The sequence below is a fragment of the Nannospalax galili genome, unplaced genomic scaffold (assembly GCF_000622305.1).
Source record: "Nannospalax galili isolate Female #2095 unplaced genomic scaffold, S.galili_v1.0 scaffold278, whole genome shotgun sequence".
Taxonomy (NCBI): Eukaryota; Metazoa; Chordata; class Mammalia; order Rodentia; family Spalacidae; genus Nannospalax; species Nannospalax galili.
The window spans coordinates 10,911,330-10,938,340 of record NW_008347536.1 but is presented as its reverse complement, the minus strand read 5'-3'; the positions used below and the strand labels follow the sequence as shown (position 1 = coordinate 10,938,340).

The window sequence follows — 27,011 nt, the reverse complement described above, 5'->3', positions numbered from 1 at the left end:
GTTTGAGCCAGGGTCTCTCACTGAATGTGGACTTCGCTGATTAGTTAGACTGGTTGGTTAGTAAGCTCCCTCAAGCCTCCTATCTCCATCTCCTAGAACTGAGACTATAGGCACGATGCACTGCTAGGCCTGGATTCTACACTGGTACTGGGATTTGAACTCAAGTCTTCCTCCTTATCTAGCAAACACCTGTGGAAGCATATCCCTAGTCTAGAGCCAGGTTTTTTTAAAAATATTTTGTTTATTATTTTTATTTTATGTGTTTGAGTGTATTGCCTACATGTATGTGAGTACACCTGTCTCGTGCAATGCCGCGGAGATCAGAAGAGGGCATCAGATTCCCCTGGAACTGGAGTTAAGGACAGTTCGTAGCCGCCATATGGGTGCTGGGAATCGAACCCAGGTACTCTGCAAGAGCAGTCAGTGCTCTTAACTGCTGCGACATCTCTCCAGCCCCCAGAGCCAGGTTCTTTAAAAGGTGTGCTACCTCTGAGTACTACAACAGCACCAATGCATATTATAAAAGATACTCACAGCCTTGAAGGGAGATGCTTTAGGAAGCAAGTGTGTGGGGCCTGGGTTGTCCCACTCTAAGGCACACAGCCTGGAACTCTACTTTTCTCCATTGCTAAATATAAAGGAGATGCAGCAGAAAACAGGCAGTGGACCTGCACTTGCATCAAAGCATCTAATAACTACATCAGTGGGAATTTACTGACCACAGAGGCCCTAAGGAAGGACAAAGGCATTTACCGGTATCCATAGGCTTTTGGCAAACTGTCATCTTATTTAATCTTGACAAAACTTTCAGGGAATTAAGTGTTATTGGCCCCATATACAGTATGTGGTAAGTGACTAGCCTCAGGTCCTGATGTTGCTATACCAGGTAAACTCACTGATGGAATGGTATAGTTTTGCTTCTGAAATCAGATATTCTGACTGGCTATGTGGCCTTCAGCAGGGAAACAAAACATCTGCACTCCATTTAGAAATGTCAACAGAGGCTAGGGATGTAGTCCAGTTGGTATGGTTCTTGCCTAGAATATACAAAGCCCTGGGTTCAAGTCTCAGTGCTGTGTGGTGGTACACACCTGTAATTTTATCACATGGAAGGTGGAGGTGGGAGGATCAGAAGCTCAAGCTATGTAGTGAGTTCAATTTATCGTCCTCTTTTTTTTTTTTTTTTTAAAAAAAAAAAAAAAAAAAAAAAAAAAAAAAAAAAAAGATATCTACTTCCAGGGTTACGAGAGGATTTCTAGAATAATTCTAGTAAGGCACCCAGGAGATTTCTTGGTACACAGAAGTACTTAAATAACAGCCACTGACATAAAGAAGAGACTAATCAAATGAACTAATCAGACTTGAGAAAAGTCAACCTAACTTCTTGAATTTGGAGAAATAGCTCAGTGGTTAAGAGAACTGGCTGCTCTTCCAGAGGACCTGGGTTTGAATCCTACCACCCACATGATGGCTAATGACCATTCATAACTCCAGTTTTAGGGGCTCTGACACTGTCTTCTGGCCTTTATGGCCATTGCATGCACATGATGCACTTACATACATGTAGACAAAACACTCATACACATACAATAAAAAATAAAATATTTTAAAAACCCTAATCTTTCAAAATGAAATGAACAAGCTGAAAAGCAAGCAGGCAGATAGAAACATTTCCCTGTGTTGTGGTGTGGAGGTAACAGTCCTGGGAGATCCCAGGCCAGTTCAGCTTGAGAGTGTGAGGCACATCAGTCTAGGCCTGGCAGCGACAAACCAATGGGTCTGCTGATGTGCTGACTTTTACTTGCTCTCTAGTGGAAGAACAGCTCCATAAGAACATGAGTGGGAGGCAGAAAGGTAAGAAGGATCCTGGAAATGTTCTGAGAAAGTCTCAGAATAAACACTGTCTATATCCAACTTGACTCCCTGGGGCACTGGTTGACCAAGCTAAGTCCAGAAACACTACAGCTATTTCCTCGTCTGTACAAAAGGAGGTGGTAACATGTGCTTTGAAGAGTTGTTGGGCTTGGGTCTCAATATGTTTGCCTCTGAGAGATTCCAAAGGAGAGAGGGAGGTATCCTGGAGGGACAAGAGCAGTGACAACTTAGGCCCCAGTGGCAGGACACCGCCTCCCCACCTCCCTTCCTGCCTCTCTGGGGTAGAGGCTGCCCAGTGTTTCTCCTATGAACAAGTTTTCCTTGTTCATAGGAAGAGGATCATACCGCCTTCAGAGGGGAAGGAGAGAAAGAAAAGAATACTATAAAGAACATCACACATTCCCTGGCACCTGGCTTTGTAAATGGCAGCGACTATTATAATACAGGTTTGGGAAATGAACACGCTGCATAAACTCAATGTATTATTATTCCTCTTCCTATATCTACTTCATAATTCCTCAATTAAGGCATAATTAAAGATTAGCTGAGGTTACAAGGTTGGCTGCCCACATTTTCTTTCTTCACTGGTCTTCTATGCTGCTTGTAACTTTTATTCAGGCCTCAGGCAAGACATAAAAATACTCTCCAAACACCCAACCCTGCTAAATGCCAATGAGATTTTGCAACATCCAGAGCACGGCTGAGGATTTGTTCAGTTTAGGTCTCGGAGGCGTGATGGAGACCAGGGAGGCTGCTGGGGGAGGGAGAGCAAAGGAGGTACAGAGGGTGACAGCCCTAGCTGGATTCTGCGGTGCCAGGGGCACTCTTAGAACAGAATAGGAGCACCTAGCTCTTTGCTAGAGGACAGGTATGTTGTTCTGACAGGTGATGCATACATGTGAGCTCCTTTTGCCCAGGCTATGCTTGGAAGAGCTCAGGGCCTTACCTCTGGTTATTTCTGTCTGCCAACTGTAGACCGGAGTTTAAAATACTTTCAGAGGAAAAGGGAAGGAGACAAAGCAGCACAGGGCACAGAAAGGATTAGACCTTTCTTCTGTCTCTGTGAGATAGTGCTGAGAATGAAAATTGACGGTCATCTGCCAGGAAAGGGAGCCCCAGAAAGGTGAAGAAAGGTGGCTCCTTGGGATGGGCCCTGCTGGTAGACATGAAGTTCTGGAAAAGGGAGTGGGATGCTGCTGGGGGAGACTTGACACAAAGACCCTGCTGTGGTAACCATCCAGCTCTGTGGTAACCAGCTAGGCTCTGTTCATTCACAGATTCCTTTTAAAAAGGAACCCAAACCTTAAAATAAAAGCACCAACATGATCCCTCCCAAAGACCTCAGTTCTGCCCCTCCTTGTGGTGAGTGTGATGAGTATAGGATTCCTAGGAAATCACAAGTCACCTAGGCCCTGTCCCAGACTCTGGTTTGGGGCCTTGCCTCCCTAGGCCTCCATATCTTTAGTGTTTAGGGGTCAAGCTAGAGGACCTGGAAGGCCTCTTTCTTGGCTCAAGTTGCAGCTCTGAGTCTACAGTGCAGTAGGAGGGCTTGGGCACATCCCAGAGAAGCTTGACTGCTTCCCAGGGTGACTCCCAGTCACTTCACATGAGGTCAAATTTCACATACTCCAGGGATCCAGCCATTACCCTGAGCATGCCCACCTGATCTGCTTTTATATGAGTTCATAAAGTAGGCGGTGGGAGATGTGTTAATAGTTTTCATGAGGTGCTATGGCCCAAGATCTGGAGATGATATGAATTATGCTTTGTATGAAAGCCTTCTTTATCCTCCTGGGAGGAAGAAACTAGATATACTATATGTGGATTTTTTTGGGGTGGGGGTGGTAGAGGCACTTTTGATTTATTAGGCAGAGGGGATTGTGTTTCATAGCCCACGCTTATTTTAGTTCTACTTCATTACTTCTGGGCAATTTGTGAGCGAGGAAGTGCCTAACTTTGAAGAGTTTCTTGAACACTTAGAAAGCAGGAAGGTAAAAGGGGAATTAGATACCCATGAAGTTCTAGGCACCTTTCCCCCACCCCCAAACTCTTTCTGAGATGGTTGTCATAGTCTGCCTACTTCACAGGTGAGGCAAAAGACTTGGAGAAATAAAGTAACAAATGTCTACATAGTTACCATGCTTTGTTCAACTGTATACAAGTAGGGGGTGGGGTGGGGGACGACGACGACAACAACTCACAACACCAAACCAGAAAATGATTCTGAGGATTGGACATGAGCTAAGGAGCTGGGGTAAAAAGAAGCTAACTAGGCTAAGGATACGAAACAAAGTCCATCACATTCTACAGAAGGTTCAGAGGGGTCACAATGCTCTGGCACAGTGCTCAAACACAGACGGCTACGAAGATATAAGGCATGCAGAAACGTTTTAGATGGGAATCATCCATTTGACACGAATTCCAAAGAAATAAATACTTCAAGAAAAGGTTATTATATTTAAAAAATCCTAGGCAGGGAGTCAAAGGAGCTAGATTCTAGTCTGGGTTGTACAATTGTTGGCAGACCTGCCTTGAGCCAGTCACCCAGTGCCCTGGGAGACACCATCTGTTCCCTTTAGATGATGGGACTGTATGATGAGATCACTGAGGCTCTTCTGGGTTAAAGTTCTGTGATTCCATCTGTAAAATTCACTTAACCTAACAGCTCATTCCCCAGTGAGGGATAAATGAGGTGTTACGGGGCTGCCTTGAAAGTTTCATGCACGTAGTTCATCTCCTTCAACTAGAAGGTGAGTTCCTGGAGGGATGGAATGTGTCTTAACGTCTGGCGCCCAGCACACGCCCATAACTGTTGATTAACTGGATCACTGAGAGCGGATCTTATCATACCTGGTGCCAATAAAGAGCACGGTCTTAGGACCAGAGGGATTTGAATTTTAATATGGCTTCACTCCGAGCCATGTTCTCCTTATTTATAAAATGGGAGCAATAATAGCTACCTCACAGGGTTGTTTACAGCGTAGTATTATTGCCAAGTTAAGTATTTTTATTGAAAGGAAGGCAAAAGAGAGAATAAATAAAAATCTTAAAGGGTGCAATTAGCTTCATAATTAATATCGGTATTAGGCTAATAGCAGCTGTGTGTATGTACCTGTGTGCACTTGACATGCAGGTTGGAGGAACTGCAGTGTGGAGTGCAATACTAATCACTGGAAAGAGAGCATGTCTTAAAGACTACTTGGTATCATACTCTATGTGCCTAGCATTATTGTGCACTAGCCTGGGGAAGAAGGAATTGCCTCTCTCTCTCTCTCTCTCTCTCTCTCTCTCTCTCTCTTTCTCAGATCAGAACAGCAATGCTCAGAGAGATTTACTAATTGCTAAGGTTAAACAACTGGTAGAGGCCAGTAAATGTGACAAGACCTGAAGATTTAATGGTCTGAAATGAAAGTGCCCAATAACTTCAGCATTTTCAATAGCCACTCTGCTCCTGCCTACCACAGGGAGTATGTTAAAGCAAGCAGGTGGCTGAGTAAGAGGAAAGGCCACCTTAACTAACTAATTATAGCCTACAGGTCAAAATCGAGGTCGAATTCAGAAAAAAGGGGAAGAAGAGGACTGGAAACTACTCTATACTTTCATTCAAATGTAAAAGAGAGGTTAATTAAGAAACCTACTCAATTAGAAAATGACATTTAAAGAATCCTTCAAAAATACTTCCCTTCTTTGGGAATTAGGTTTCATTGTTGTGATTTTTTAAAACTGAACTGGAAACATGGCCCAGGCACCACTGATGTCATTGTTTCCTTGTTGGCCACAAACCTAAAAAGTGCTTTGTGCATGGGGAAGGACAGTGACCCCAGGCATGGATGAATCCGGGGGTTCAGAAATCAGAAGAAGAAAGAAGGGGTCAGATGGGCACTACCCTCCCTGCCACCTGGAACAGGGATCCACTAACTTTAGGTTTGCCGAACACAGGAGTGACTTTGCTACAAATGTTCTTCCTCTCAGTGCCAGCAAGTCCTAGGAGGAGTTCCTAGGAGGGTTCACAAGTCCTAGGAGGAGTTCCTAGGAGGGTCTCATGGTCAAAAATGTTTGGAGGGGCTGAGGAGGTAGTTCAGTGCCTGCTGTGTAAGCATGAGAGCCCGAGTTCCATCTTCAGCATATATATAAAAAGGTATGTATGGTGGTGTGCACTTATGATCCCAGAGCTGGGGAGGCAGAGACAGGTAGATCTGTGGAGCTAGATATCTACCTAACCTACCTAGCCTAATTGGCAAGCCCCAGTTCCTTCTAAGAGACCCTGTTTCAAAAGAAAACAAAATAGAAAGTTCTTGAATGACACCTGAGGTTAATCACAGGCATGTATACCCATGTGTACACATGTGTACCTATGTATACACAAGAGCACACATGACCTTCTCCTCTACAAATGTTGGGGAAGCACTGCATATTCTCTCCCCTACCTAGTGACAGTCCATCTCTCTGAGATCAGGCATCAAGCGATCTTTTTGATCTTAGCTTTCTCCAAATTTACTGGTCCATGGACTCCCCAGTCCAAGTAGCACACATAAACACTGTGTGGGACTCGTTCTCCAGGAGGTGCATTTAAAAAATACCCTCTCCCAGCAGCTTTGTTTCAACCACTTGCAGACTCAGTTCATCTGTAGTTAGCCACTCAAGATGACTGGATGAGCTTTCTAATAGGGAACTGGACTGTTTTACCTTTAATCAAACAATTTCCATGGCTGCTCACTATCTCTAAAGTGTGAATGCTTCAGCCCGATATTCAGACTGTACCCAAAACTGTTTTAAATGATCATCCCAGGCTACAATTTTCTATATTCTGGTCTCTGATTTTCTGACTTTTCCCTCTAGGTTTTAGCATATATTTATTTATTTTGAAATAATCTTGGACTCACCTAAAAGTTGTAAACAGTGCAGAATTGCTGGGTCCTTTTTGCACAGCGTCTTTCAACAACACCCAGCCTTTTCCAAATGCTTCTCTTTATTCTTTTACTACCTCTGATTTCTACTCTCCATCATCTGTCTTGAAGTCCTTGGTCTGTGTCTGACTCATCTTTGGATCCCTTCTGGAATCTGGCACTGAGCACAGATCAGCAGGGATAGGCTCAGTGGTTCCCAGACTGAACTGTTTCATTGTAATACTTTAAAAAGAAACAAAACCCACCCAACTTGAAAACAAATGTACCAGTAAAAACTCACTATTCATATTACTTCTTTGAAAAAGATACCTGAATAGAACCAAGAGAGAGGAAGGGAGCTCTGATGAGCAAGTGCCTACTTCATTCTGACTGTACCTTTTGTTGTAAGTACAACTCTGTGTCAAGCACATCATCTGGTAGGCATGGACAACAGAACCATGGAGGGTTGCCCTGGCTTTCTGGCATTCTGCCAGGTTTGCGGGGCCTGACTTGTATAATAAATGCAGTTTACATAGTGTGGGCGGTGAGCACATTTCTGTGCACATCCATCTCCTGTTCCAGATTGGATTCCACATGGCTGCAGCTTTCTCCCAGTAGATAAGGGTGAGGGAAACAGGGAAGAGTTTCTAGGCAGCACTCAAACTCTTGAGGAATGCTTCTGTTTCCCCAAAGACTGAGCTGTTCATGTATCTAAGAAGCCAGGAGGCTCTCTCTGAACTGAAGCTGCCTGTGCCTGAGCCCCCAATGGCTCACTATTGTCAGAGAGAAGCATTTGCAATCACTGTTGTGAGAGAATGACATGCAAACTTTACAGCATAACTACTATCTGTTTTAGAAGGTGCCCTGTGGCCTTTCCAGTCTCAGTGAGGCAGAAGGAGGGTGACACTTCACAACTATGCCTGCTCTTTCACCCTGGGCACACATTCCCTATACCTTTTTCTTGCTCAGTTTGGTCTGCTTGGTGTACTCAACATTTAACCCTGTGTGGGGGCAGTTGGTGGGGGGGACTCCAGCCTTCCTGACCCCATGGGGAGAATGAATTTCTCTGTTCTCTAGGTTCCCACAGCAGCTTGTATCAACTGTTAGTAAAATGGGTTAACAGCTACCCACCTCCTGGAGAGGTCAGGTTTAAATGTAAACAAACATAAAGAATCCGGAACAGTCTGTAGCTCTTAAGGAACCTGTGTGCCTAATCGCTGCCGCTGCTGTTATAAAACTTGGCATTTTGTTATCTGCTTGTACATTTTTACACCCTGCTAGGCCACCATCTCATGGAGGGCAGGCACCAGGCTGTCAGTTGTAGAAGGGAAATAAATTACTGGTGTAAGAAATTAATTTTCTTTTGACCCTAACGTTGCATGCTTTTTACTAGAACATGTATAAAGCAGAAAGTACAAAGAAATAAAACAAAAACCTGTCACAGCCATAGTACCCAGTAATAGCCACGGGTGACTGTCTCTATCTGTGTATACATACATATATATATATATATGTATATATATATATAACACATATGTAAGCATAAACTTAGTAAATTAGGTTCATATTCAATACATCATTTTTATACAGTTTCTTTAGGGGTTTCTTATGCTTTTACTATTTAAAACATGGTTTTTGGTGCTGAGGAGGTAGCTCAGTGGTAGAACACTTGCCTAGCATGCATAAGGCCCTGAACTCAATACCCAGCACTGAAAAAACAAACAAGCCCAACAAAACAAAACCTCCATGATTTTGACAGCTACTTCATCATATGGACAGAAAGTAATGTTCTTTTACCTACTGCCTGTTACGGGATCCAAGATGCTTTTAGTGCTTCTGTTTTTGAAACTATTTTTAAGTTAACTGTAAGCTACGTCAAGAGGTAAATAGGGTGAGTTAAATAGGATTCTCCCCTACTACAGGAGTCATGCTTTGGTCAGGAAGAGCAGAGTGGCCCCTCTTCCTGGGGCCGGTTTAAATGACCCTGTAGAAGAATAGCAGACCTTCCCAGGTGGGCCCATTCAAGTGGCTGACTGGACTGTGGGCTCAGCCTGAAATCAGTCTTAGTGACCCCTTCTCCAAGGCTCTATCCCATTAACATTCCTCCTGGGAGATGGCAGTTCCAAAGGACAGGCAGGCATTGTTGGGACTCAAGGACCCTGAGAATGGGCCTGTAACCTGAGCCCCACTGACTTTGGATATGCTTGGGCAGGTCACCCTGGGGACACACTAGTGACAGATGAAAGTGCATCTTGGAGCCCTGGATTGTGTTTCCAGAGCACAGGTGTGGGGAGATTATCTTTCTGACAAACCAAGCACTTACTCCAATCTCCACAGCTGCTTTTGCTTCTGTCTCTGGTTTTAGGACTACCATAAATAGCACCCTCCAGCCCTGCTCTGTCAAAGCCAAGAGCTGTTTTCGCCCCAGCCCCTTTGCCCAAGAGACTTTCCCAAAGAGCCTGACAAATTGCTTCACTTTGTCAACTAGAAGGAACAAACATCCTGCATTGGCAGTAGCCAATCTGTGTGCCACGCCTCCGCAGTGGTCCTGTAGCTCTCTGCTGGAGCCACAGTGGGTGGTGTAGACAAGAGCAGGCACCTGACCTGGGAGGCCTGTCTTCTGTTAGCTGCCTGGCTTTGGGCAAACAGCATGGTTTCTGAGCTTTTCAGGTGTCTTACCTATGGAAACAAGCTGAGCTGCTATTCCAGAGTCACTATGAAAATTAACTGAGACTAGATACTGAAAGGAGTCAGTGCCCTAAACGAAAGTGCTCATGGGAACATGCGAAAGGGGCTAGGTTGTCTTGAAGGACAAAAATGGGCATGAGGGTACATGGGCCTCACACCATGGCCTAGGGCCTCCCACAGCGCTTGGCTGCTAGGTTGTCTAAGGGGAGAGCAGGAGGAATACTAAAACAGAGAAAGGTTGTTCTGTGCAGGTCTGGATGTTCAGGTGTGACTTGGAGTCAGCCTGGTCCCAGCACTGTGAGGTGGGGAGGCAAGCCCTGGCAGGGTGCCAGCTGGGAGCCCTCTAGAAGCAGGTGCTAGGTGGGCAGACATGGGAACGTGGGCTGCTTGGCTTTCAGAGCCCACCTCTAGGTGTCCTGCAATGCTGAGCAGGCTCTCTCCCCAGGCTGCCCTGACTCATTCTCACCTTACAAAGCTGTCCCTGAAGTGGGCAGGAGCTGCCTCTGACAGAACCCAGACTGCATTCCTGGCTTGTCTTAATCCAGGCTTCTTTTTCGGTAAACTTCAACATTTTCTGATCTCCTACTGTGTGCCGGGTACTGTGCTTGATGCTTTTATACACAGACTTCACTGGATCTCTATCACGCTCTATGAAGTCGTTATTTTCTTCCCATACTTTGACCAGTGGGATATTTGAGGTCTTTTAAATGGGAAGAACTATGCAATTAGCTACATCAGATACTGTTGGACTAAGCCACCAGCTGTATTGCTTGAGTGTAAGGGCAGATGTGCATACTCCCTCTTGCAGCCCTTAGTGGTTTATAAGTGCAAGCCTGTAGCAATTCGAGGCAGCCGGGTCCTCAGGCAACTGGCCAAAGAACTGAATCACCCAGTGCTTTGTAGATACCAGGCCCCTGGTCATCTTTTCCAAATGCCACCCAATTCTTCCTGCCAGTGACTCTCTTCTCTCCCCACATAATTATTATTATCCTTATGGTGCAAAAGACAAAGATAAGGCTCAGGAAGGGAGATCAAGTGTCTAGAGCTCTGGAGGCATTCATGGGGAAAAGGTGAACTGAAGCCATTCTGGTTGGTTCCAGAGCCAGCACTGAAAATACCACGTGTCTTGCAAGGGAATCCCTGGAAGATTTGTGGCTTCCTAATGGGAAGCTGATCTTTCAACTGATGAAATGCTCCCTTCAGAACCTGCTGCAAGGTCCTGGAAGGGTCTTTTAGATTCTCTCTTCCTGATCCAGAAACTGTAGCAGTGCTAGTGTCAAACAAGATGACTTAGGTAGGGATCCTTAATGCACACTTTTCAGATGACAAGCACCCAGCTGGCCTCAGTCTGCAGACACGCAGCAGCCCTTAAGCTGGCTCAGGAGGCCCTGAAGGAAGGCAGTGATTTTGTACTCCAGTTTCTAGGCAATTTTCCAGTCCTTGAGGAGGTATGCTGTGAAGCTTGAGCCATATTCTGAGCAGCATCCTGTCTCTTGAAAGCAGGAAGATAAAGAGGGAAAAGGACACCCTGGTGTCGGGGGTGAGGCCTGCATTAGGCATAAGCAGGGACTCCTATTCCTAGCAGTGAGGAAATTGAAATGGAAATGCTGGACTCCCCCCCCGCCCCCCTTGAAAATGGAAAGGAAACAAGTCAGTCCCTTCCTACCGTCACCTCTCCTCTTTACATAGAACTTCCTCAGGAGAAATTCAGACTCAGCAAATTGACATCATTTAATTGCTGGTCATAAATTCTCATCTGTCTGCAGCATGACAATTGTCAAGGCATCTTGAAAAACTATTTTTCCTCCCTAGTAGGGAACTGTACCTATATATCTGGTAATAGTATAGCCCGTTGGAAGGTCTTAGTGACCCAGGTACTACGTTAATGCCAAAATTTTAATCATGACTATAGATGCTCAAAAGGCTGAGGATGTTTCTCAGTCGGCAAAGTACTTGCTTAGTATGCATGCATGAAGCCCTGGGTTTGATCCACACCCCCATATGAACTGGGAATGGTTGTAAACACCTGTAATCCCAGCAGTCTGGAGGTGTTGGCAGGGAAGATCAGAAGTTCAATACCACCATCTGCTACATAGCAAGTTTGAGGCCAGTCTGGACTACATGAGGCCCTGTTTCAGACAAAAAACAAAACAATCTAGATACTCAGATCAGAATAAGTAAAGACCAAGAGATGGCAAGTAGATATGCCTCTTGTCTCCTGCACTTATTGAAAAAGCTTCTGTTTACTAAACTCAATTTACCAAGTATTTTGTTAAGAATGTGTTTGTTTACATACACGGTCTGGGGCTACCACCTGCTAAATAAAGGTGTGCATGTGTCAGAGGAACACATTTTGCTGCCATGCATGTTGGTGGGAGCCACCTCCCACACATGTCCTTGAAAGCACTCATACTGTCACACAGCAGGCTAGAGAGGCCAGCAGAGCAGGTGGCTTTTATTTCCCTTTAGTGTTAAGGTAATGGAAGGTCCGGTAGGCCCAATGACTTTCCAGTAGTGGCTCCTGGCTAGTGAAAGACAGAGCCGGGCCTGCAGTGGGAACGTCCTGGGATGAAATGGCTAAGGTTGGGGTACCTCTGATGGAAATACCAAATCTGCCTCAAAAACACGTAGGTATCAGTCATTACTAGGTGGAAAGGACCAGGTACCTGACTCCAGGGCACTGAAAACTTCCTTGCTTAGCAGGAGCCTGACTAGAAAAAAAGGCTCCAGAGAATGGGCTGCCTCACACCCTGTGGGAAGCAAAAGCTTTGTTTTGGTGTGAGGAAGGAAAGTTTCTTCTCCTGGGTGTCCTCCCAGCCCTTTAGCCCCCTTAGAGCTTGAAGAGCTGCTAAGACAGCTTCAAAAGGGCAGAAATCACAGTGCGTTTTCATCATGCATTTGGGGGGCTTCAGGGCAGAGCTTTTTATGTCAGCTGGCTTTCCTGTGCTATCAGTCCTATTGCCCAAGAACAATTCTTGAGAGACAGGTCTGGCTATCATTCGGAACTAACTGACTCTGTTCATCAAATGCCATGTATTTGCTGGGGCTAAGAGTTTCTCACAAAGTGGTCTTTACCTGCCTCCACCGGGTCGACATTATATTCTGTTACATAGATGAAGCTACTGAGGCTCAGAAAGGCTTTCTGATCTGTCTGGGCCACTCTGTCAGTTAGTTGTAGGGCTGGGTTTGAATCTAGGCCTACCATGCTTCAAAGCCTTCTCCTGATTTTCAGCCAAAATCTCTTAATAAAAGAGTAAAATCAAATTCTTTTCCTGTGATTTTTCTATATGACTTATTTTCTATTAAAAATTGTGCTTTGAGGGCCAGTGAGATAGCTCAGTGGGTAAAGGTGCTCATGGCCAAGCCTGATGATCTGGGTTTGATCCTTAGGACCCACATGGTGGAAGGCGAGATCTGATTCCCACAGGTTGTTCTCTGACCTCCACATGTGTGCTGTGATATGCATGTGTGCTCGCACAGAAGCACACGCACACACACACACACACACACACACACAATAAATGTAATTTGAAACAGAATTGTATTTTGACTATCTTTCAGATAAAACCAAGAAATTTGGGACAACTGCTTTGTCCATCTCTCTGTTTCTGACACACTCTGATAGTCAGTAAGTCAATATTGAGTGCTCTGGGCACTCAATAACCACACACCTGTATGGGCTGGTCAACCCTGTAATAAATACTGTCTATAAATAACCAAGAGTCTAAAGCCCGGAGAGAGGAGCCAACTTGTCAAAGGCCACACAGCTGTAGGAATCTGACTCAGAAACAGGACTCCCTGGCCCAGCAGACCCTCCAACCACAGAATGCAACAAGCTTCTGTGTCTGATTGGATTGTGGTCTGGGTTTGAGGTGGGATGTGGGTTGGGGCAGGAGGCTTGGGGGCCTGGCCAAGGGCTCGAAAAGCAGAAGGAGACAGAAAAGATTTCCCAAGTGCTACCCCCTTAACAAACTTTACAAAGGAAAGCTGGCCTTTGCAGTCTGGAGGTTTTGCATGTTTCTGCTTGTATTGAATTGTTTTATGCCAGAGTCATAAAGAGGGTGCAGGAACCAGGCTGACCCAGCTTTAACTGTGGCTGCGCTGCTGTAAAGCTTGGGTTACGAGGATCACTTCTGGTGCCAAGGCAGTTTAACAAGTATGAATGTACATAATTCATTCCAGTTGTCCTGCCTCGGCATATAAGGACTGTTCCTGGGGTGGGGCTCCTAACACCCCTGCCAATGTGGTTCCCATTACTATCTTTAAACACCTCACTGAGTCCCCTCCATGCCCAGCAAGACCTGTTTCATCATGACTGTCCAGCTGCAGATCCCCTGTAAAGCTTCAGAGAGTTTCTGTGTCCAGAAGGGTGGGTGCTCTCTACAAAAATGGTCCAGCTCACCCATTCCAAGAACCCCTTTCCAGAACTCCTGTCTCTCCAGTTCAATCACAATTTCCTAGTGTTATTCTGAAAAATCTCAACCCTAGTGGAAAGTTGAAATAGCAGCAAAACATCCCTGTATTTTTCACCTGAAGCTGTCATGGCTAATATGTTGTGATGCTGCAGTAACTCTATTTATATTTATATGTAGGTTTTGAAAGCAAGTTGCAGACTTCAGTGCATTCTATACCAGCACACAGTCTAGAATCAGGATGCCCTCACAGCCACAGCATCACAGCATAGCCGAGCAAACAGACAACTGCTGTACAATATTACCTTCACAAGTACCACATCTAGAAGTCCCCCTCACCAACTTCTTTCTTACAGCTTAAAAAAAAGTCAGGCTCTGATAAAAATATAAGTGAGATTTGGTTGCAATCTTTTTAATCTACAGGTGCAGTTTGCTCACCCAAACACCCGAAGTTCCTATTTTTCATGACAATGACTTTCTGGAAAGCCCAGGCCACTTGTTCCACTGACTGTGCAGCTCTGTTGATGGGGCTGTTTCCCATGCTCAGGTGAAGCACCCTTAGGGAGCATGCCTCGTGTGTGGCGTGACAGGCTGCATTTCTTCTTCTGTTTGTTCTTTCATTTCTTTTTCTTTTCTTATTCTGTTCTTTTCTCTTGCATTTCTGAGATAGATATCAGGGCCTTGCGTATGCCAGGGAAGCACTCTACTACTGAGCCCCAGTTCCTGTGTTTCTTATGGCATTGCACCCAGATGGCCTCATCGTGGAGCATGGTTGGTCACTGGTTCCTGCTGGAATTACTTCCCTACACGGCTCCTCCCTTGATGCCATGGTCTCCAGCCAGATGCCACAGTCAATGGGTATTTTCGCTTTCTTAAGTTTCCTTTTAACTAGACATAAGAGCCTAAGAATTGTACATAGTATCAGGATAAGGGGTGGGTGTGCTTTTCTGACCCCTTACCAAGGTTGCATGTTGGTGCTCGGGATTCTGAGGGCAGAATCCTTGTCCTACTCAAGTCTGTACTCTGGAGACTAGCTCTCCATCTGTCATCTTCTAGGTATACCAGCATCTTTGTAGAATGGATGGATGAATGAATGAATGAATGAACATGTCAAGGCAAAGTCTGGACTGAGAAGAAGGCTGGGTTTAAATCCCCCTTCCCCTCCCAGTTCAAAGGGTTCCAGTGGTTTTCCTGCTTTGATAAAAGCCAATCAAAATGCAAATAGGATTACATTCAGAAGTGAATATAGGGAATTTCGAAGGACTGCCTTATCTGAAGCAGGTAGTAAAGGCCGATAGTGCACATCACTGGAGTAGGGGTTCAGGGAAGGAGCTGTGAAGTTCAAGAAGGAGGGAAAGGGGTGAATTCTGGTGGGCTGTAACTTCCAGGAGAGGAGGCTGAACTGGAATTGGCAGTGAAAGGAGCAGCTGGACTCTTGTCTGGCTGGTGAGGTGTAGGCCCCAGGCAGGATGGGTACTTATTCGTCACTGGTCACTGTCCCCTCTGTCTCGGGTCCCCTTCTCATCCTTTGTCACCACAGAGCTCTTTGATGCTGCCTGTGCATTATCCCAGGGCTTCTCCTGCTGGGCAGGGAGCACCTCTGGCTGGTGTGCAGGGCAGGTGGGAAGAGAAGGGGCACAGGCCTCCCATGGGTTGAGTGACTCTGGACCAGGCCACTGAGTGATTTGCTGACCTTAGAAGCCTGCCCATTGTTAAGGCCTTAAGGGGCCACTGCCCCCTTGCCTTTAACTAACCTCAGGATAAAGGCTATCACCAGTTCAGACAAATAAGCGGCTCAGCCAGACCTCATGCATCATCTTGTCACCCACACAGGGGCCCAACAGGGGTGTCTTAGAGCAGAAAGCACTGGAGTGCAACTCAGCAACTTCCATTCAACAAGCTTCTAAGCAGAGGCCTGGGTGACTGCTGAAATGCACATGCAGCTTTGCCCTCAAAGCAGGAGGGCCAGAAAGGAAATCTCTGATCTGCTTTGGGTTTCCCCTAGACCCCGCAGCTTCCTGAGGATGTCAAGAAAGGGAACAATGGCTATTAGATGGCTAAAGAAAGCACCAGATGGGGCAAGAAGGGGTTGTGTTGGAAGGCCAAGGCACACCTGGGATGCAACATGCCACCTGCTATCTGTGTGATCTTTGGCAAGTTATTACCTTTCCAAAGCTCAATCCAGGTCATTAGGAACAAGGGTAATGAAAGAACAGAAATTTCCTATTAAGACTTTCTACCAACGAGGTACTTTGCTAATACTTCACATTAAAGCCAAACACTGTGGAATACTATTATCCCATTTTATTCATGAGAGAAAAATGGAAAGTCTGAGGTCCAATCCCTTGCTAATCACAACTAACATAATGATGGATCACACTGTAACTCTGGGTAATGGGATCTACTTTCCTGCTATATAACCCAGAGGTGACATCATGCCCTGTTTGGTTTCTGGAGCATCACCCTCACTCTGTGAGCTCCGACATCAGCAGGGCACAGAGCAGCACCCCTGCCTTCAGATGACACTGCTTACTTACAGCATCTCTCCCTCAACCCCAGGAAAATGGAGCTTGCTCAACAGCTTCCCTGAGAGAAGGCAGAGGGCAGGGTGGATGTGGGCTGCAAAGCTACACTAGCTTTGTCTCCACAGAAAAAGAGCCCCGAGTCTCCTCGAGAGCCCCTGTGGACATCAGTGACCTTAGCTTCTCACAGAGGACAGGCATGCAGTCTGATTGAAGCTCACATTCTAGCAAAGGACACCACATGGCATACACCAGGAAGAAATTCCTAAGGAAACACTTCTGGATCCCAGCCTGAGGCTCGGTGCATCCAGCTGCACATAAGCAACTGATACGCGAAGTATGAATGTTTGAACGTTAAGGTGAGTCCGTCCTCCAGAGGCTGAGGGATGCGTTGACTACTTTTGGGTCTCCATGGGCCTTAGCACATAGTTAGTTGGTCCTTAATCATAATTTGCTCAATTAAATTGGTTCTGAAGGGCGAACAAGCGTCCCCCACCTCCATATTAGTCAAATCAGACCCTCCCTTGGCCTCACTCTAAAATGAGTGTATAGAAGAAGCCTTTGTTCTCAGCAGTGCTAGATATCAGCTGCAGACCCTGTCCTGTCCCTCTCTGTCTTCTATCAGTCCTCTCTGTCCTTCAAGAAACAGGTAAGCAACAAGAGGTGAGCAGCCAGAAGAAGGGTCTGCCCTTTCACAGTGAGAGTGAGGCCCTGAACTACTAAGATACGTGCTTTGGAGGCATTATCCTGGCTCCTGTCAAGGATGTTGAAGGGAAGGATGAATGGGAGGCAGGAAACCAGAGAGGATGCTATTGCAATGGTTCAGGGAAAGAATGCATAGCAGGAAGCATTGTGCCTGAAGGGAGCAGATTTTGTTAGTAGGTGGCATCTCACCTTCCATTTCTACTTTTCAGGATGACAGTGGATATACAATCATAACCAGTATGGATCCAATAACCTCATCACCCTGAGAAAGTCCTCTATTTTTTACATAAGAGCAGAGACTAGGGCGAGACCAGTGGGCATGGGACACACTTTACCCTAGTTAGTCTTTGAAACAGCCCCAGGCTGCTGTCTTCATCCGCTTTTGCCAGATGGTCAGGTTGAGACAGGAGAGCTCAGTGGGGTCACACAGGTAGTGGAGACGGGGAAACTAGTGCTCATTAGGTGTGTATCCCTGAGAACTTCCACTAGGGTACTGAAAGAGAAGTTTCTGGAAGTATAATTATATATATTATTATCATAAGCTAGTGCCACAGCTTTCCTGAGTTATTTATAGAAATACGATCCGCCAGGAGAGAGGGAAGAGGCATAAATGAATCACCAGTCACTTTCCTCTCCTTTCGACTCTGGTGTGTGGTGCATGGACCAGAAGGAAAACCCATCATGGTTTCCTCAATGCTGGGCCCTGAGATGGTGGGGCCCAGGTGCAAAGCAGGAACTCTGGCTAGGACATCAGCCAGGGCTCTGTGTCTAGGACCCCATGCTCTGTTTGCTTAGCTGCTGCCTTGGGCTGCCTCCCTCCACCCCCCACCTGATATCTCTGGACGTCTCTAGGAAGAGGAGGGGATCCCAGCTAGGGACTCCCAGGCAAAACTCTTAATTGCTGTGGCTTTTCCAAGCCCGGAATGGTAGGAGAAAAGGAATCTGCCTTTTTATTTCCTAGGGTATTTGGCCCCAAATTTTTGTGTTCCGGAAGGGAAATAAGTAAGCTAAAATATATAGGCACCTATAATGTAGTTAACGCCTTGTTTTCTATGAAAGCCTTATCAAAAGGAATCTCCTTTTGACAAAGGAAGAAACTGAGACCCAGAGAAGATGAATAAATTGCCCATGGCTACACAGCACTGCAGGGACCTGTGTATTTTTCTAATTCATCTTTCCTTACTGTGGTTCCACCTTGTGCCATTTCTGGTCAAAGCAAAGGGAGAGTGTGTTTTTTAGTTGTTAAATCTCAAACACCTACATAAATAATGGCATTTCAGAGGAAGCCACATGGTTTCCTGGTCCATACTGGGAGCCATTAAGCAGTAATGGGGGATCCAGCTGAGCTCAAAGCACCCAGCTTAGACCTGATGACAGGGGCGAAGGGCCAGAGACAGGGGGGAGGGTGGGAACAGATGGCCTGCAAAGACCACACTTAGGAAGAAGAAGAACGGGTGCTGGGAGCACCCAGGGCCATTTATTCTCAAGGTGGGCAGGCTGTGAGGGATGGTGTTAAAAGCCTAGACAGTGTTCTAGAAAAAACTGTTCCCTATGGATGATCTTCACAGTGTCTGGTGAGAACAACCATTAAGTAGCTCTCCCATGGGGAGAGCTTCCTTTTTCCAATCCTTTGTGTGAGGTGATGGAGGAAATCTCAGCTTGGTATGGGTGTGTTTTTAACATCTGACACTTGCCAAAGTCCCTGTTTAACAAAGAGTGGCAAATCTCTGCTCCTCAGCCTTGAGCAGGCATGCGCTCACATGATAACCTGCTTTTATTTTGTTTATTTTTACAGTTAGCTTCTATTTATGGCCAATCATACACTTGCCATATGGCAAGGGAATTGCAGCGGCAATACACAATTTCCTCTTAAAACAAGTCAATTCAGTTAAGTCAAAAAAGTTTGGGGAAGGAGGCAGTTTAAAGGGATATAAATAACACTGTAGGTAGGCACGCTACTGGGTCCCTGTGACTGAATTCAGTTCTCTCACTGCCCAGACTCAAAGGATAAGATTCTTGCAAAGCGACACAGAAGGTCAGAGGCAGGCTGGATGGGTGAGCTGGGCATCCTTCTTGCAGCCTCCTCGTTAGGGGAATTCCACACGAGCTCCCGCACTCAGCAGCTTCTCCAGCTGAGGCCTATAATTGGACCGTGGGCTTCACTGACAGCAGTGGGATTCACAGGCTGGACTGACCATTGCATGAGCCAGTGCTAAATGGGCCCAAAGCCACCTCTCTGCACACATTTCCTCCACACACAATGCTCGCTGAACCTCAAGTTCAGCTCTTCTCAAAGCTCTGTGGATCCAAGGGCAAAGCTGCTGCATGTGAGCCAGTTTGGGGAGAGAGAAGGCTGCACCAATGTTACTTATACTAGTCTCGCCCGGCTCTTTTTGGCATCCTTCCAGGCGCCTCTTCGACAACCTGGGCCCCCAGGTGTCGGGAGATGCTTTCAGATGTGGTCTGCTGTCCATGAGGATTCTGCAGAGCCAGCCTCTAACATTTCAACAGGAAGACAAAGTGGACTGTTTCCAGATGGAAAAAGCCAGGACACACTGCTAACCTGTCTCCTCGAGGGGGTGGCCTCGGGGTCTCGAGATCCAGTCAAGCCACCACCGAACACGTTATTTCTATGCTTTGTAATACAATGATATTTGGGAAAATGAGTGGAAAAGGAATGGCAGAGTCTGCAGTCTGGTCATGCCAGTGACTAATTAGAGGGCCTTGGTTCTCCCAGGACACTGGGTTATATTAATTCAGATGCGACCTGTTTATTTTGTAAGGTCAAGAAGAAGCCTTACCTCCTAGAAAGCCAACATGGCAATTAAATTAGAGTCACCAGAGTTTGCCTGAGGTAACACATGAAAAAGGGCTTTGTAAACGACATAAAATAAAAGTGACCCTGGTGATGGTGTTTCCACTGCCCCCAATTAGGGGGCATAATGGCCTCCCCTGGTGGGAGGCACAGGTGAGCACTGGCTTGGTTAAGGGAGTATCTGGCAAGGGGCAAAGGGCATGGGAGCCAGGACCAGGCTTCGAATCCTGACTCTGCACCTGAGTCAATCTCTCATCTCTATAAATCTGCATTGCTATGCTACGTGTGGTTCAGTGCACCGTTTCTAGGGTGGTTGTACATCATGGGGAAGGGATCCTGCTGGGAAGTGTGAAAGAGGACATCAACTGAGTTTTCTAATTGGCTGTGAAGTTAGGTGCCAGGCACTGTGGTGGTCAGTATAAGAGCCATGCATAGCCAAAGCTGGTCTCCAAGAACTTGGAGTTGGACCAGGAAATCAGACACAGGCAGAAGTGGAGTCTGCTCCAAAGATAGAGATCAAAACTTATTTGGGGCTGGAGAGATAACTCTGTCAGCAGAGTGCTTGCCTCACAAGCAAAGGACCCAAGTTTGATCTCCAGCACCCACATAAGATGCTAGTTGTGGTGACATATACTTAAAACCCCAGTGTCAGGGAGGTGGAGACAGGAGGATACCTAGTGCTCACTACCCAACCAGCCAAGCTCAAATGTTGAGTTTTAGGTCAAAGAAAGACTCTGTCTCAAAGAAAGTAGACAGCATTCCTGAGGATAGCCCCTGAGGTCTTCTTTGTGCCCCCCCCCCCATAACACATATACACATACATTAAAAAAAACTTCGGAGCTGGGCAAGAACATGGGTATAGTAGGGAGGGCATGCCTGTAATCTCAGCACTTTGAAGCCTAGGGTAGGAGGATCACAAGTTCAAGGCCAGTCAAGGCTAAAGAGCAAGTTGATGTCTCAACAAAACCAAATCAAACCAAACTAAACCAACCAAATGAAAACACTTGTTTGGTTGTAAACCCTGTCTTGAACTGACATGAGGCTTAGAGTCCTTTTTTAATCCCCACTTGGTAGAACATTTTATATTTGACTATGGAAATGGTGATGTGTTTGATTACTGGATGAGCTACAAGAAGAATTCACAAGATGTCCTCGATTCTCTTTGTGAAATCTGAAGGCATTGGAATCCGAAAGTCATCTGGTTCTAAGGATTCATTTATTTTACAGGGCCTCTCTGCTTAGAACACCCTCATCTCTCTGAAAAACATCCACAAACATTTAAAATGTCATCAGGCATGAATGAAGAAAGGAAGAACTCAATTTGTCCTGTGGGCAGGAGTAAGGAGCTGACTTCCCCATATAGCTGGTGCCACAAGAAATTATTTACCAACAATGGTCTTTTGATGCAAGGAAGGAAAACTTTACATACCCTACTTTCCTTTACCCTGGGAACCTGCTAAGCATGCAGACACAAATCCTGTGCTGGCCTGGACCCATAGAAGCAGTTTCCATGAAATTCATGGTGAAAGAAGAAGAAAATATGGTCAGGGACTTGCCTCTGTTGTTAGAAACAGGCATCACATTGTCTTCTGATTTTACAAGTTGACTTAAAAGGACCTGGGCAGACCCCCCTGGGAAATCTGCATAGGTTCTAAGTTAAGTTGGATTTTTGTTTTGTTTTGTTTTGCTTTGTTTTAAGAAAACAGTTTTTGGAAGGAGCTTGCACACATATCAGTGTTTCCCATTTAGAAAGAAAAATAAACACTTCTCCACTGGATTGGAGGTCAAAACAAAATAATCCTAAATGCTTAAGACCCAAGCAAGTCAATGAAAATGCCTAAAACAACCTTGATGCTGACCAGCCAAGCATTTTTCCAAGGTCAGGCAGGAAGGTGCTGGAGCTGGGGGTGCAAGTTGGAGAGAGCCAAGGACACATCAAGGTCTTTGTTTTGGGATGCTGCAACAAAATTTCATGTCGAAAATATCTGGTCTGATTCATCTATGAAATTCTTGGAGTCATCAAAAAATACGCCAAAAGATTCCATGTTAGGGTATTCTAAAAGCCTGGAGTTCAAATCTGACCCTATCACTTAGAAACTGTGTGAGTTGGAGGGAGTTGTTAACCTCTCTGAACTCCCATTTCTTCAACAAGACTGGAACAGGTCATTGGATAGATAAGAGTCAAAGATTCCCTAAGATACAGCGGCTTCCCCGTACTGGCTACCTCATAAAGTTTTGTGAGGTTAGAAACAGTAATCCATCAACCTGGAATTCTTTAAAACAAAACAAAACAAAAAAACAGCCTAGCTTTGGTGGAATTCCTTTTATCGTCAACTGTACTAAGGAGACAGAAATATCAGAATACGGTGTTAGAAAAAAAACAAAGGAATGAACAAAAGAAAGAGGAACCCTGGAGGGTACGCTTTGGTTTAGACCCTGGAGGGACGTACGCTTTGGTTTAGAGTCTTTGCCTTCTAGTGGGGCTGTCCCTCTATGGACCTCAGTTTCCCCAACAGTGAAACGCAGATAAATTGAAGGTCAGAGAGGGTAATGCACATAAAGGAAAGGCATACATGCAGAAGGTGCCCATTAGATGCATATTCTCTGTCCTCCACCTCCCTTAGGCTTTGAGAAGTTGCCCCCGGCATTCTCAGAGCTCTTTATCCTCTGACCCTCTTAAACCCTATCCCCAAGTTTCCAAAACCCCTTGGCTTCAGAATTTAGATTAGCACAATTCATGAAACACTGTTTATTTTGAGACGTTTCTATGGGGTTAGGACAAGCATCTACTTAATCCAAACTACTTCCTGAGCTCCTAGACTGTGACGGGTTGATATTTTGGTGAAATCTTTCTGTATATACACCAGTGACTTCTGGACGCACGCCCTGGGGGAGGATTAGGATTGTGATGACAGAAAGAATGACTTGCCCTCTTTTCTTTTCCATGGGGACAAGGAACTGTGTGTGTATGGGGGGGCAGGGGGATCTGAGGCCTCGAAGAAGATCCGGGTCCCAGTCCTGGCTGGAGTTGACACAGCTGCTGGCAGAGATAGCTGGATAGCTAGAGTTGGTCTGATTCCTGTGAAGGCTTGGTTGGAAGGGGTCAGCTCCCTCCCACCACCTCTGGAAATTGCTGGAAAGTGGTGGGAAACTTCTGCACTATAACTTTTTGGGAGCCAGAGGGATGTCCTTTGCCATTTAAAATACACTCTGAAGGAGGTCTCTAGGTGAGCAAGCCCTTCAGGGTCTTAGCATTTCATCTGAATAGGGTGGCCTCTACAGACTCTGCTGAGGCAGAGGGTGGGATGAGAGTTGCTGAAGTTTTCCAGCTTTGTCATTTTTAAATGATCACAACCATGGCTGGTTGTCCCTACCTCACAGATAGAGCAACTTGCCTAACATGGCAGAATAGAGATCTGGTTCTGCAGCTCCTGTTGCTTCCTCACTGGCTTATTCATTCATTTATTAGTTTAACACCAAATAGAGTATTTGTAAGACCACAGACCACACTGCTAAGAGTGGTTGTTTCTTCAATAAGGATTGCATGAGAATGTCATCTTTTACCTTTGTGGATTGGCGGAATGTTAACAAGCAACCTTACTGTTATGATTAGCAAAAAATAATAAAGATCATTTCATTAAAATCTATTCACCTTTTCCCTTATAAATAATCAAATAAAACCTTATAAACATTTACCACAATGCAATAGAGCCTGCTTATTGTCATTTGCGAGTACTAGAGGGTCCTCTCGTGCACAGAAGACACTCCCTCATGGGGCTTCGGGGTACAGGAAGACCGCAGGCAGGGCTCAGCCATGGGCTTTCGTGAACTTTACCCCAGAACAGCAGCCAAGCAAGACCCAGCCTCTCCCTTCAGGCAGAGGACACATTTACTAATGATGTTTAGAGAGGCATTTCAGAGCAATCCCCAGGGAAGAAATCCATAGTGTGTCAAGGCCCCTGGGGATCCAGAGTAGAACTGAGCAGACAGCTGTAGGCCAAAGGCCTCCTGTTGTCCCTTCACATCAACAACATAATACCGTCTCAGCCCGCCTCAGAACATGCAACAAAGCCATTGCACCAGGTCAGTTATTAGCAAGGGGGAGAGATTAAGGACTTTCATCTCTTGTGGCTTTTTTTTTTTCCCATCTGCAAGGCTTAATAACAAAGAACATTACCTATTTATCTTACATATAATTATATATTACTACACACAGATATACATATAGTATACATATTTCTTTTTCCATTAGGCTCACGATGATGATTGGCAGGGGCATGATCACTACCACATGACATTCATAAAATCCAAGTACTTTAGAAACTGCTCCATCACTGGCAAGATAGCCTACCTGAAGTGGAACGGTGATTTGCTCAGGACAAATAGCCAGTGCACCACACTGGCTATTTGGAACTCAGGTCTCTTCACTCCTGGTCCAGGGTTCCTGTTTCTGTCCTCTTTAAAGATGCTCTGATCCCGAGGGAGCACAAAGGATATGGGCCCCGGGGGCAGGCAGGTTTTGGTCATAGAGAACACAGGGCTTCTATGTCTGTACTCTACTCAGCTCCTATCAAGAGACCTTCTACATCCTTCTAGGCGGATGTCTGTTTTGTGCCCAGGTTCCTAGGTTTAAAGATGTTAGAGCAGCACCCCCAGCTCCTAACCAGGGTTCTATGTCCATGTTTTCCCTCTGCCCAGAATAGTCCTCATTTCAGTGCCTGGCCAACCAGACCCATTTTTTTTTCACCCAGGCAGCATCTCCTACAGTCGCTTTAGTTTTCCTAGTTTTCTTCGGCAATGTGGAGGCTTCCTCTCACTCACTCTGTCACCAGCAAGCTAGGCTCCATCCTCTTTTATCGCCTTCAGCTGTTTCGTCTATTCCTGAGAGAAAAGAGGGCCTCTGGTATTTCTTCCAGCGTGTTGAGTGCTCCACAGTGTGCTGGGAACCTTCACAGAGCCTCTCTGTATGTCCTCTAAAGGAGGTGGCAGGTGATGGGCAAGCGTTAACATCTATTAAACCTTTTCTCTGTCCAAGACCAGGTCACGGTGCCCATCCTAACCTGGGTGCCACACTGCCTGCTTTTATGCATGAAGAAACAAGCTTGGTGAGGCAGTGATACTTGCAATAGAGCTTTGTTTGTATGTGGAGCTGTCTGGTTCCAGGGCCCACTGACCCTGCCTCATGCTTCTCTATCTCAGCCTCTGTTTCCAGCATCTGACCTGAAATTCAGTTCCATACAGGCATTTACTAGATTTTATGTGAATGTCAGTATGCAAATATGAGCACATGTGTGCAGGTGCCCTCGGTGGCCAGAGGCGTTGGATACCCTTGGATGGGAGTCCTAGGCAGTTGTGAGCTGCCTAACATGGGTTTTGAGAAATGAACTCTGGTCCTGTGGAAGGGCAGTATGTGCTCTTTCCAGCCCATACTGGAACTTATAAATAAACATCTGCCAAATCAACACAACCTCCAGGGGTATTCATGGGAAAAGTCCCATTTTTTTTCTTCTTGGGGTCATTATGGTGATCCCGAGTTACTTCGTACACTCCTTACCCCCCTGTGCCCACTGCAGCACATCCTTATGGAGAAATGTCCTGGCCTCTGCTGAGCACAAAATAGGGCAATCATCTTGGGGCAAGTGTAATAGCACCATCTCAGGGGCTAAACCTCCTAGGAGAAGGGTTCAGCAGGGGGCAGCGGAGAAAAAGAGGATACCCTGGGCAGATCGTGCTGAGACCCAGCAGCTCTGTCTACATTCAGATTCAGCAGCTGCCTGGGACTCTTGGGCAGGGAATGTTCAAAACCATCCCTGGACTTCAGACACCACCTCTGTTTTCTATTGCTGATAGGAGCACAGTAAAACTATGCTCTTGGTAAAGTTGTGAGGAAGATCTAACCAAGTAGCAGGCGACAGTGCCTGGCGCACACGGCGACACATCAATCAGTGCAATTTTTCCCGTCTCCCATGGGGGTCTTTGTCTGTGTACTTTGACCTGCCTTGGTCTCCTGCTGCCTGTCATTACACCTCTGTCTCGTGCATGTGTCACGGGGACAAGCAGCAGTCATCGGAGCCTCCTCCCTGGGGCTGAAGCAGGAGCTGACTGCCCCAAGCTCACGGAGTCACTCAGGTCCCCTCCTGTCCGTGAGCCCCACATGCACCAGGCCCCTCCGCCCTGCAAACGACCCGTGCTGGCATTGCCCAGAAAAAGAATTAAAAAAACAAAACCCATAAAAAGTTAGCAAGAGAGAGAGAGAGAGGCACTTACCGTTCGCTGCGACCCCCAGACTGGCGGAGCCACTTTTAACTAAGAATGAATTAGGGACAAACTCTTCCTCAGAGTCTGAGTCCGGGGTTGGCTGGGCCACACCGTTGCCTAGCAACCGCCTCTGGCTCTCATTGGCCGGAGGGGAGGGGGGCGGGGAGGGGGACTGCTCAATAGGGGTTGATGAAGCAGATGAACAATGCAAGGGAGCACCTGTGGACCACAAAGACAAACACAGACAGAAAAAAAAAATAATGAAAATCCATTTCAAGGCACACGAGGAAGGGGAGGCAGCAAAATAAAACACGCACCGACAGGGGAGGGGGCTGGAACGTTGCGCGATTTACTGCACGCGTGGCCGGGAGTGGGGCTGTCCCTCCACAGAGAAAGTTGTGTGAACTGCTTCTGAAGAGTCGGGTGTCTCTCCTGGTTTGCTTTTCTCTTTGGAAACCTGGGGTAGGGGTGGGGGAGGCGTGAGGGGTCTCTATTGCTGACTGAGCGTTAGAGATCAAGGCGCTGAAGTCCCTCTCTGCAGTAAAAGAGCAGCCTGGGTAGGGTGAAGAGGGCTGAGCACTACATCCCAGACATTCTGTGATTACTGAACTGAAATGATGTTCTTATTAGTGAGATTGTAATCCGACATGCCTGCAACAAATCCCGGACCTCATAAAAGGTCGAGAGAGCTGGAAACAATGATCTAAGGCTCTCCTTCACCTGTGGCAGTGTAGGATTTCAAGGCGCTGTGCTTTACTTTTCTGAGAATTTACCATTTTACAATTCTTAAATTCTGACGTTTTCTGCAAACTTCTTGAGAGCAAGAGTTTGAGCAGTCCCGTTCACTCCT

At 46.1% G+C, this 27,011-nt stretch overlaps 1 protein-coding gene across 3 annotated transcripts in view; it reads right to left on the bottom strand.

Moving 5' to 3' along the window:
- Positions 1-27,011, bottom strand: part of Tenm4 (teneurin transmembrane protein 4) — a 775,468-nt gene that overhangs the window by 276,709 nt on the left and 471,748 nt on the right. For all 3 annotated transcript variants that reach the window (XM_017800880.2, XM_017800882.2, XM_017800881.2), the window contains one exon: positions 26,171-26,380. In XM_017800880.2, the coding sequence (XP_017656369.1) occupies positions 26,171-26,380 (210 nt within the window). The remainder of the gene's footprint in view (positions 1-26,170; positions 26,381-27,011) is intronic.